The sequence below is a fragment of the Prionailurus bengalensis genome, chromosome D3 (assembly GCF_016509475.1).
Source record: "Prionailurus bengalensis isolate Pbe53 chromosome D3, Fcat_Pben_1.1_paternal_pri, whole genome shotgun sequence".
NCBI lineage: Eukaryota > Metazoa > Chordata > Mammalia > Carnivora > Felidae > Prionailurus > Prionailurus bengalensis.
The window spans coordinates 34,957,005-34,969,813 of record NC_057356.1 but is presented as its reverse complement, the minus strand read 5'-3'; the positions used below and the strand labels follow the sequence as shown (position 1 = coordinate 34,969,813).

The window sequence follows — 12,809 nt, the reverse complement described above, 5'->3', positions numbered from 1 at the left end:
CATTAAGGGTCTAACTTTATTTCCTTGAGGTTGTCATTTAGCTTGTTCCTCTATCCCTCTGTATTTCCAGTAATTTGAAGCTAGTTGTTAAAAGTTTGGTTGGATTCAGGTTAAAATTTTTGGCAAGAAGACCTGATAGGTAATGCTGTATGAAATGTAGCTGTTTTTCAGTATTGTATGGAGTTCATGGAAAAAATTTCATTTTATCTTAAAATTAGAAATATTTTCTTCTGATAATACAGCATTGGACAAGGAAATCCTATCATACTGTGTGCTTTTCAATGAACAATGTTCATGGGGTCATGTTAAGGTAAACTGCTGTTTGCTGGTTTTCAACTTTCAAAATCAAGTATACTAAGACAAGAAGATTTCATTGTATTTAGGCAACAGAAGGTTTTTATTAAGTTTGTCAACATAAGTTAGGAGGAGTTGGGTGGGGAAAGTGGGAAGACACTGGCATCCTTATCTGCAAATGAGGGAATTAAGAGATGTGGAATAAGAATCAGAAGTTTAAGTATATTTAAGACTGCAAAGGAGTATTCTATAGTGTTAGAATAATATAATTATCAGAAACACAAGAAAGAGTCTAGTGTAAATGAACATAATCTTCATCTCTCATATAAGAGGATTAATAGAGAAGGTCTAAGATGTTTTTTACTGCTTCTGGTAAATTAACCATTTTTATTTAAATTCTCGTAGAGGTAACTACCAGAGAAACTTAAGAACAGACTTTTTTATTTTTCTTTTTTCTTTTTGAGAGACAGAGAGAGAGAGAGGAGAGAGAGAGAGAGAGAGAGAGAGAGAGAGAGAGAGAGAGAGAGAGAGAGAGAGGCAGAGAGACAGAGGATCCAAAGCAGGTTCTGCACTGACAGCAGAAAGCCTGACATGTGGGGCTTGAACTCAGGAACCACCTGTGGGAAATCAGACACTCAACCTGAAACCAACTGAGCCACCCAGGTGTCCCAAGAACACTTGTAAAGTGGGTGTGTCTGGGGAGTGGAATTGGGGGTGGGAGGAGTGGAAAGCAATGTTGCATCTTTATTGTACATTTTTCTGGACTTCGTGGTTGCTATTTAACCATGCACATTAAGGAAAGTAATAACTTTTCCCCTTAGTCTTAATAACCACCCTAAAATGTGGTTTCATCAAGTAAGCTCTACTTTAATATAACCTTAGTTTTCAAATGTATGAAGACACAGGTCAGATACATAAAAGAATTAAGCACACATCAGAAAAAATCTTTGTACTTAGTAGTTGTAGATCTACACTACAATAGTAGTGAATTCTGGCTTGCTGAAACAAATTGTATCAAAGTTCTATGCACCTAAAGGATTTGAAATGCTTGCCTTTTCAATGGTTGCCATTTGTTTCCTGATTTGAAGCCTCTCCTGACTGCCTTGTGCAGAGCCGGTTTCTTTAAAATTTAAAAACTTCACTATAGTGATAGAATGGCACAAAGTAACAAACTGCCTCAACACAATGATAGTGAAAATAACCTCTGTAGCCAACTAAAGAAAAGCTAACAATGATAAACTTCAGGAGGATGATAGATGCTTTCCAGAGAAGTTTTCCTAATTGTTTTAAGCTGTGAGTGGTTAGTAACTTTCTCCCCAGAAATTAATCCATTGTACATAATGAATATAGACAACTAAAGAATTTCCAGGGGTGCCTGGGTGGCTCAGTCATTTGAGTGTCTGACTTTTGATTTAGGCTCAGACTGTGATCTCACAGTTCGTGGGTTTGAGCCCCGTGTCGGGTTCTGTGCTAACAGTGCAGAGGCTGCCTTGGATTCTCTGTGTCCCTCTCTCTCTGCCCCTGGTCCCCTCACACCCCCTCTCTCTCTAAAATAAATTTGTAAAATATTAAAAAAAAAAAACTTCCAGAAATTTTAAAAGGTTGCTTTTCCTGAGCAGGATAAATCGCACGTCATTGGAAGATCAGATTTCATAACTCCCCATGCTTGAAAGAATTCAGAATTTGAAGAGTGCTTCAGGCAAGAAATGGAGGGTCAAAATCTGCATTGCCTAAGAAGAGTTTCTAGTGATGATCTCTCTGAATGTAATCCTAGCTGTAAAAAGAGAAAGATATGTGAAAGCTTTAAAATCATGCCATGGAAAAATATTATCTAGATAGCAAGCATTTACTTCATGCATACTGGTTTTAACACAGTGTATTCAGATTTAAACTACAGATGTTTTTGGCCTAAGTTTGTTAAATGCACAAATCTCTCCCCTCAAAACTTTTTTAATGTAATGAAATCTCTGGAAATGAGCCCTGAAGTTTGTTTAAAGTCCCAGTAGATGTTGAGTTTAGCTCTTCCAACCATTGAGCTCTGTTGTTTACCTTTTCATCTCAGATTACTAATTTTCATTCATTATAAAATCCGGCAGAAGAATAAATTATGTATATTTTATAATTCACGTATTCTAAGTATTATTTGCTTTTCAGTGCCACTTAGCAGTTATTTATAGAATGTGGTTATTGAAATCAGCAATGGATGTGAAATCAGACTGAATCATAATGTTGGCGTTAATCCTAGATTATATAACAGTGGACAAATGATTTAATTTATCTGGGCCCATTTCCTCTTTTATGAATAAAGGAGTCAGATTGACCCTTTAATCCATCATTCTGTGTCATCATCTAAATCATTAAGGGTTCCTGTGTATTAAAAGATTTTATGAAGAGTATAAACAACCTTGTTGTCCTCAGTTCTTGCCATGTCCCTTAAACGAGTAATGTGTGGAAAACATGAGATGATTTTCCCTTCCGCCTAAATTTATAAAATCTAGGAATTTATAAATTTGGTTTAACAGTTCAAAATTTTAGTCTGAGGAAAAAGAAAAACTCCATATTAGACCTAATAGATACTAAACCAAAGTGAAATATAATTTAGTTTTTAAAGTACAGTATTCATGAAAGAAAATCCAGAGGGCTCTGTTCCAGTTATTAGTACTGCTAAACAACCTACCCCCAAATGTAGTGGCTTAAGACAATAATAATCATTTAATTAGCTCAGAACTCGCATTCTGGGTAGCTCCCTTCTGCTCCACAATATCAGCTGGATGTTGGGCTATTATTGCCCAAAGGCTGGGGCTGATTAAGCATTTTCTCAGCTCTTCCCTTTATAACAAAATACCTTGGAAACATTTTCTATAGTCACTATCGCTAATTCCCCTCTACCGGTTTTACTTTTTAAGATTTTTTTAAAAAATGATTCTTTTTTGTTGTTGTTAAAATGTTTATTATTTTTGAGAAAGAGAGAGAAAATCAGCAGGGGAGGGGCAGAGAGAAAGGGAGCCAGACACCCAAGCAGGCTCCACGCCATCAGCACAGAGCCTGACATGGGGCTCAAACTCATGAACTGGGAGATCATGACCTGAGCCACCCAGGTGCCCCCAAAATAATTCATTTTGAAATAATTTCAAATATAGAGAAAATATGCCAGAAGGGTGAAGATTCCTGTATCCCTCACCTAGATTCCCCAGTTACTAACATTTTATCGAATTTGCTCCATTGTTCAGTACTACTCCCTCTCCATATACGCATACCCAACACGCATGATCATTCATCCTTTTTGAACCTTTAGAAAACAAGCTTTATACATGATATCCCATCACTACTAAATATTCTAGTCTGTGTTTTCTAACTAGAACATTCTCGTATATAACATTGTTACAACATTGCCATCCAGTCCACAAACTTCATTCATATTTTGCCAAATGTCTCAGCAGTATCCCTTGTGATACCTCTTCCGATCCAGGCTGCTATCCAGAATATGTGATGCATTTAGTTGTCATGTCTGTTCAGACTCATTCAGTCTGAAACAGTACTATGGTCTTTCCCTTGAGAGTTTTATTGAGCAGAGACTTTATGTTATGTAGGATGATCCTGGAGTACTTTAATATGTTCCTCATCTGACCTCCACCCACAAGTTTTAGCATCCATTGATGACTCCCATCTGAATCAAACACCTCTATGATAATTGCCAAGTGGTGATTTTCTATTTCCTTCATTCCTTCTACATTTATCAGTTGGGGAGCTTTTCCTTCATTCATTTGTTGGTAATATAAGGACTCACTAATTCCTATTTTATTTGTCAGGTGGTAATCCATTACTATCATCATTTATTTTGACATTAAAATTGTCTATTTGGCCAGTAGGAACCCCTTCAAGTTACATCCTGTGTTTTGATATGTCCCATTATTCACTGAGCATTTCCTTACTTTTTGGGATAGAAAGTATCCCAGGGTCATTTTGTACTTTCCCTGACCTAGTTCTGGAATCAGTCTTTTCTCAGAATAGCTCTGGTCCCTCTTAGTGGAGGTTAGGTATTTAGAAAACAACATCTGGGCACTTGATGTGCTCAATGCTACAGGGGTGTCATCACTTCTGGGCCCTCTCAGCCAAAAAGGCTAGGAAGATATCTACGTATATGTAGAAGCAGCCTAATTTTAATATGTTGGAGCTTTGATTGCAAGATAGTATTGCATGATATTCCAGTCAGGGAGAAAAATTAACTTTTATTTTCTTCATCCCTTCTCCTCCAGGTATGTGTAATCCTAGAAACTATAGTGACACACCTCCAACCTCAAAGAGCACGGTGGAGGAGCTTCACGAGCCAATCCCTTCTCTCTTCCGGGCGCTCACAGAAGGAGACACTCAGTTGAACTGGAACATTGTTTCCTTCCCTGTTGCAGAGGAACTCTCGCATCATGAGAATCTGGTTTCCTTTTTAGAAACTGTGAACCAGCCACACCATCAAAATGTATCTGTTCCTAGCAATAATGTTCACGCACCTTACTCCAGTGACAAAGGTAACTGCCCACAGCTGACTTTCTGTCTTGCCCCCTCACTTTCTGGGTGGTCTGTGAAACCTACAGTATCTTTGAGTTTGTCTAATTTTAAGTAAATTCTGGAACTTTAATGACCCTAATCCCTAAGTAGATAAGGAGGTATGTCAGGCATATAGTCACCACTCCTTCATGGTCACAGTGATAGAGGTTGTGTTGGAAGATAGATAATCTGGTTCTAATTTTGATGTTTATTTGTGTTAGGCTTAAATTGTTCTTTCCATAGGATAGCAACAGTGCTGCTTACTTCATATAGCATTGCTCACTGTCAGGTAATATTCAGAGTGTCCTAGGAAGTCACGTTTTTGTAATAGCATTGGTACCAAAAATGCTACTGAGGTCATCTGCTAAATTTCTTTATGAGCAAATTGGTATTACAGACGTCTAATCTCCAGGTATAAACTGTCCCCAGTGCTGTTGGTCAGAAGGGGAACTAAATGAAAGAATGACTTGTATAACTTTGAAAACCATATTAAAGAACGCTTATTAGTGAGGATAGGTCATTCCTTAATGTAAAGGGCATGTAACTTTTATAAAATCTTTGATATTTTCAAGTAAAAGGCTCTGCACCATTTTACTGTGGAAGAATATGGCAATGATGAAGTTTTTATTTCTTAAAATAAGAAATGAATTATGCATAAATAGTATAATTTGTATTATTTCTTATTTGGCTTTTTGTTGTGCCCTCCCTTATAACCCTGCCTATCTGAAATAGTATGACCTTTGGATATCAGTAGTAAAAGCAAAACAGCATTTGTTAATGATACTCAGAGTAAGCATTCTTGTTGCTTTTTGGTTATACTACCTTAAGAGACAAATTGCAGATTTTGGAAAACATCAGAAATATATGGAATATGCCTTATTAAGGTATTTTGCTACCATTTTCTCCACTAAAATGTAATCAGTATAATAGGCACTCAATGATAATTCATAAATTTTGTTCAAATATCATTTAATTTAATAAAATAATTAGCAGGAAGCCAAGTTTCCTGGAAACACCAACTATCTTTCGAGACAAAGTTTCTCCTCTTTGACACCTTCTCTAGGTGCCCCTGCTCTTACCTCTAGAGCAAATTAGCTCTATTCCTTCTCCCCATATTTGTGTTTTGACTTGTCTGTTTTTAACTTATAGGTCTACCATTTTGTACTTAGTTCCTTGGATTCTCTCATTACTCTTTGAGTCCATAATGGCCATTCCATAGTAGGTGATCCATAAATACTTGTTCAATTAATAAATGAAAAAAAGTTACTAATCACCTGGAGATTCAAAGCTCCCCTGTCCTGCTCAGTCCCTAGTCTGCCTGGTCTCATGCTGTACTGGCCTTCGTGTTTTCTGTCTTGACCTGATCTCATCTTCTATAGCCAGTGATGGTTCTGCTGTCTCCTGCTGCCAACCTTTCACTGCAGCGGGACTGGCCTCCACTCCGTTCCCCATGCGCACTGCACTGGTCTCCTTGTGACTTTCCTTATTCTGTTACCTGCTAACTTTGCATTTCACTCTTCTTCCTAATACAAGCCCGCTCTTTTCCATTAAACCTTTCCTTGCTATTCAGACGCCTGGTAATTTATCCGTTCTATAAATGGCTCTGTAAAATAACAGACTCTAATCATACACTCTCTATTAATATTTTTTATTGTCTTTATTTATTTCATCTACCCTATCCTCCTAGCTAGGTCATTATATGACATTAACCACCAGGAGAACTAAAAATTGAAACAATCAAAAATAGTTGTGTTGGAAAGCAAGACTAGAAATTGCTACTGATAATATGAGCGTTTTTAAATAGCTAATGCGGAATTGTGCCAAGTATTGCTAACCATTTTGCATCATTTGAATTAAGTTTGTTTTGTTTTTTTCATAAATTCTCAGTATAGCTTTAGAACAGTATTTTTCAAACTTCTTTTAGCCAGAGAATTCTCTCCTCTAAGGAAATCTTATCAGAAATGCCCAATTTGAGGCGCCTGGGTGGCTCAGTCAATTAAGTGTCCAACTTTGGCTCAAGTCACAATCTCATGGTTCTTGAGTTCAAACCCCTCATCAGGCTCTCTGCTGTCAGTGCAGAGCCCATTTCAGATCCTCTGTCTTCCTCCCTCTCTGCCCCTCCTGCTCACACTCCCCCCCACCTCTCTCTCAAATATAAATGGAAGGAAGGAAGGAAGGAAGGAAGGAAGGAAGGAAGGAAGGAAGGGAGGGAGGGAGGGAGGGAGGAAGGAAGGAAGGAAGGAAGGAAGGAAGGAAGGAAGGAAGGAAGGAATGAAGGAATGCCCAATTTAAAAGGCACAGCTCTGAAGCATAGCAAATGTTAAGCCTAGTAACCTTAACTTTGAGATCAAAGTCCAGAATCTGATAAAGTGACTAAGGAAGTCCTTTACCTTCTTCAACTGGAGTGGGAGACTCTGGCTTCTTTCTCAATATAATTAACAAATGTGATCTTTTTTCCTACACCTCATCCATTGTCCTGTGTAGACTAGCAGTAAGAGAACCAAGAATAACTATTAATATCAGACAGGTATTAAAGCATTTCCTGATTTTCCTCTTTCTTGCTCTGAGCTCTTAATTTTTTCTTTTTCAGAACACATGTGTACTGTGGTTTATTTTGATGACTGCATGTCCATACATCAGTGTAAAATATCCTGTGAATCCATGGGAGCGTCCAAATATCGCTGGTTCCATAACGCCTGCTGCGAGTGCATTGGTCCAGAATGCATCGACTATGGTAGTAAAACTGTCAAATGTATGAACTGCATGTTCTAAAGAAGGAGAAGAATGCAAACCAAAGCAATCTAGACAACAAGAAAGATATGAAAAACTATTCATTGAGCTCTACTGGTTGCACCGGCATGCTAGCTGGTTAAGAAGATAGAAAGAATTTGGACAGAGTTAAAGTATGACAAATCCAGTAATGTGTTAAATTATAATTATCACTGCTCTGGTTGATTTTATAGCCCACTGGCAATAAGCCCTTTCCTCTTAAATACATTTACAACTTTGATCATATGAGAAGCAAGTACACAGAGAATTTCTTGAAAGATCTGAGGTTTTTTGACAAAGCCTGATGTCATTTTTTTTCTAGCATTCCAAAAGCCTTTGGTTTTGAAAGTGTTAGAGCACATTAACATAAGTTATGACTTCTTCATATACTGCTCCTGGGACACTGAGTTCTTCCAGTCGTACACCAGTCTTCACTCACTGTACCTTGTCTCATTTATCTCTTCTATAAATAGGGTAGATAGTCCGATGAGAACTCACATAAATTTCACCATTAAAGGCTTAATTTCAAACCTTGTAATGTTGGTTTTAGAAAGTAAATGCTTACTACATTTTACAGTTTAAAACTCTTATGTAGTAGAATCCATCCTGTAATACACATGCTGACAGAGCTTTGAGGAAAATTTCTCCTTCTCTTACTTGGCCCTGCCCAAAGTGCTGATGTACGTAGTGATGAAGAATTCTGACCAAGAATTGCAAGGCACACCTATGACATTGCATTAAATATTCTGCTAGGGTGTAAAGAATTAGGAAGATAAGCATTTCTCAGACTTAAGGTACCAGCTTACGGAACACTCAGGATGGGAAGTGCCTGCCAAATCAGACTCCACTTAGAGCACCAGGGAAACACTTCGTCCTGTTGTACAGACAGCGTGGGCAGAGCCTTGTTCCTAAGCTGAGTGACAGGAGGAGATAAAGAGGAAACTCACCGGTGTGAACAGGGAAGGTTGAAAAAGCTGGCGATTCTTATGGGAAGCAAACTTAAACTATTTTGTTATAGTGTAATCTTTCCTTTAGGTTTCCATCTGGATAGAATGTTCTCACTACAAAGTATAATCAGACAGTGGGAGGTGAAGGGTATGCAATGAAAAAGAAATCTCTGTTTAAGATGATGTTAACTCCAAATACACTACAGACTATTTTGTTTTATATATTTCGATAATGATAAGCTTAAATACTATGTGTCCTTCATCATAATAAAATCCCAGTCTTCAAGCATGAATCTAAGACATAAATATTTATATTACAGAGACTCTTGACTATACAAAATTATTAATTTTTCAGTACATTATGAGTTACAAGTAACTTGCAGGAATATCTTTTTTGTATGTCTAAATATTTTAGTACATAAAAATAGATAATGCTCTTAGACACTTTGTATTTGTATTCATTATATGAACAATAGTTAGTTACAAAATCATATGTAATATCATAATTAACTATCATAAAATCTAAAGCCTTAATACCTTTCTGTTCTTTCAGACTACTCTAATGAATACTAAAGGTACTTTAGCCTTTTCAAAAACGTTTGGCCTTTAAAAAAAAAAGTTAAAATTCAGCTCTTGCGTGTATTTTTTTTAATAGGAAAACATTGGGATATCCTTTTCTTCCACCTAAAATGCCTCTGTTTAAAAGTGCCTTGAAAACATTTTGGCTTTCCTTCTTCATTAATGCCTACAAAGGTAACGGTTTTCTTAAAACCTTTTAAACTAAAAAAGAGAAAGTTTTAAAGGAATCTACATCCAGGTGCTTCATTTCCACTTTGGTATTCTTCAAAGTAATTTCATATCTATGAATATAGAAATCCTTCTGTGTTTATTGACAGTGCTCAATGTTGCCTTAACTATGACACTTTTTAACTGCATTTATCATCTTTATTAGGACTTCATTATTAAATTTTTAACTGTAATATCTCTTCTGCCTTTATACTGGGAAGGTAATTTCTTGAACCATATTGTATTTGAACTGATTTTCCTTACATCTATTTCTCCCAGTAGAAATCATCTCTAAATGCAATGGTTAATTTCATATTCAATTTTGCTTTGTTTTTGTGGTTTATGAAGGGATTGAAAGACAGAGTTTACCTAAAAGATCCCATTACCAGTTTATAATGTATTTCAAGTTTTTAATAATAATGTTTTCCAAAATAAAAGTATAACATTTCAGAAGCCAGTAACCCCACTAAAATTTAGACCCTTTATTACTATTCTAGATATGATTTACTTCTAACTTGAAGCTCTGGTAAAAATTCTTTTTTTTTTTTAAATCAAAAATTAGGTTAACTATTTTATAACTAGATCAAAAAAACCCTAAATCAGTAGGTATTATAAAAGCCATATATAAAAGTTTCTTTCCTAGGGTAAGACATGCCCCTGCTAGTTAGTTTTCCTGTCTCTCTTTGTCCCCATAGCATCTAATTATTGCAGAAATTGTACTCAAAATAGTGGCACCAAATCAAATGATAATTCAAATAAAGTAAGTCTTTGTTTACATAGAATGCTATAAAAGAGAGGCTTTCATTTAGAAATAATATTTCTAAAGCTTCAGGAAACAAAATTGGTAAGCTTTTAGAATATTTGAACAATTATTTATAAAGCAGAGTAGCATCAACATAGAGAAAAGAAACTAAAACTTCTGAAAAATGAGGTAGATATGAATAAGCCACATATTTAAAGTTTATTTTTTGTGAAAGCTTCCTTGAAGATTTTTAAAATCTATCCTACATTCCCCAGAGTCTATGTTAATTGTATTTCACATGATCTACAACATGTAGAATTACGCATTTTTTTCTTTGGTTGTCCCTATAAGCAAAAGAGTATTTTAATAAAAAATTGAAATGACTGTGTCCTGCTTTTTGCTAACTTCAGTGTAGAACAAACACTAGAATAAATGTGACATTTCTGTCTAGTGAAGTTCTAGTTTGAGGGAAGCGTGTACCCTTCACTCTGGATGTCCCTACACATTGTGTTGAAACAAAGGCTCTTTAATAGTTTGCTCTCTGCTTTTTCATGCGCTTTGTTCCAATACGGGGGAAACTTTGAAATGAAATACTTAACATTCTCCTTGTTCTACAAGGCTCAGGAGATCTATCTGATGGTTGGAAGGAGTCACAGGAAGGTCAAGGTAGGAAAATCACTCCCCGCTCTCCCACAGTGACCCTCATGGGATGACGTTATTAGAATGGAGAGCCATAAATGGTACCTTTATGATAGATTCAGTGTTGTTTCCCAGAATCTACGTTCTGACAGCTTGGTGGACAGGGCTTCTAGAGAGGGGAACATTCTAGAGGACAGGTTGCCAGCCGAGTGATTTAACGGAATGAGAAATCTAAGGAGTTCGGGGTAGAATTCATTTCAAGTAGGACCATACGTTCGATGAGGAAAGTTGTTCTTTTGCTGAAGCTGTCCAGTGGCGGTGAGTCATGTGACCCTGAGAGGCAGAGGGTCTTGATCTGAAGATGCCCAGTGGAGCGAGATCCTCTCAGCCGGGGAAGCCAGCAGGCCGGCAGGCTGCAGTATGGCAGGCCCACCCAGCGGCCCACGCCAGGCATGTTCTGAGTTCCTTAAGCTGGCAGACACTCCATTGGCTTATAGGTGTTAAGAGTCACGACTCTTAGGCCTCTTAGATTTTTCCTAACCATTTGAAAAAAAATTCATTTTACATCTTTTTGTTTTGAAGTCTGTGCTTGAGGGATGGAGTCAGCAGCAACTCCAGGGCCCAGCTTTTGAGATGAGAATTCTCAGTACAAAAGCAGAGAGAAAAATTTCTGCCCTCCCAGCGTGGTGCTGTGACTCAGAAAGAAACCTGGAAAAGTACAGAGCCCTCATCTATCACGGGGACCGAAATGTCCTGATTTGATTGAAGTTAGCCACTGAATTTAGACACAGACACCACCGAAATACTTCTGTGGCAATAATGATTGCATTGTGAGCCCTCCTGATGTACACGATGCCACAGCCAGAGTGATCCTTCTAACACAGATGTGCAGGTAATAGCTCCCCAACCCCAGTTCCAAATCCCAGTGAACTGCAAGGCCTTTGTGCCCCTTTGCCTCAGGGGCTCAAGTTACCTAGTAGGAGCAAAGCAGACAACTACTTTTTGTTTTTCAGCAGTCTCCTCTGCTTCAGTGGATTTTGCTTCTGGGGGGGTGGGGGTAAGCAATCAATCGCATTTGCCAGAAAATGGGAAGAGGCCTGGGTCTCCCAGACCATGGGGACTGTGCTCCAGGCCTCAATGTGCCCTGAAGGGTCCTGGTTCCAAAGTCAGCAGTTGCCTTCTTCCAGAGGTTTCAACTTACGGCTATTAGCAGCCCAGCCCCACCCTCCGTGTCTAGGGCCCCCAGACTTGCCTCTAGGATCCTGTGAGATGCAGGCTAGGTAACAGAGCCTTGCTCTTGGCAGATGTTGGCTGCAATAGGGCTCTGGGTCAGATTTTACTTGATTTGAAGAAAATGATGAGAGAAGACTTGTTGGAGTCCTGGGTTTGTGGAATGGCATTTTCTTCTCTCAGCCTTACCCACCGGCGGCCTCACTGTCCTCTCCTCCCGCCTCACACCCCCTTCCCTCATCCTCCTGTTCTCTCTGCTGCTGGCCTTGCCCTCCCTCAGCACACCACATTTATGCCACCCTTGGGGTTTGCATGAGTTGTTTCCTCTGCTGCCCTCTGCTTTTTATGCAGGTTTTGTTTGCTTGTTCTTATTCCCATCTGAGCTCAAATATCTCTACTACCATCTCTCAAGGAATGGCCTCTCCCCAGTCACCCCTCCTATTACCATTTTATTTTTCTAATATCAGGTAACTCCCCGAAAGTATTTATCGGTGACTTTTCTATTCTCCTCTAACTAGCATGTGAGGCCCATGAGGGTAGGGAACTTGATTCTTTATCACTGCCTTGAACACAGTTGTCCAGCACCCTTAAGTGTGGGACACATGGCAGACACAGATGCTTTAGGGATGAATGAATGATAGCAGGTCCTCTCATACTTCTGCTTAACATGCTGGCTCCTCAGATAAAGGCCCAACTCCTCAGCAGGTCCCTAAGTGCCCCATTCTGGTCCCGCTCATCCAACCAGGCCCACCTCAGACCTCTTCCATTTTGATGTGTGGTCATTGAACTCAACGGTCAGGGAAGATTCTTGAGACGGTAAGGTGCAACTTAGTAAGTTTATTTAAGTAGCATGAGGTCAG

The 12,809-nt window shown here is 38.4% G+C and overlaps 1 protein-coding gene across 2 annotated transcripts in view; it reads left to right on the top strand.

The window, feature by feature from the left end:
- The window catches only part of TWSG1 (twisted gastrulation BMP signaling modulator 1), a 74,485-nt gene extending 64,021 nt beyond the window's left edge, over positions 1–10,464 (top strand). For both annotated transcript variants that reach the window (XM_043558291.1, XM_043558292.1), the window contains exons 4-5: positions 4,551–4,817; positions 7,427–10,464. In XM_043558291.1, the coding sequence (XP_043414226.1) occupies positions 4,551–4,817; positions 7,427–7,608 (449 nt within the window). In that variant the 3' untranslated portion in view covers positions 7,609–10,464. The remainder of the gene's footprint in view (positions 1–4,550; positions 4,818–7,426) is intronic.
- Positions 10,465–12,809: the final 2,345 nt, after the last annotated feature.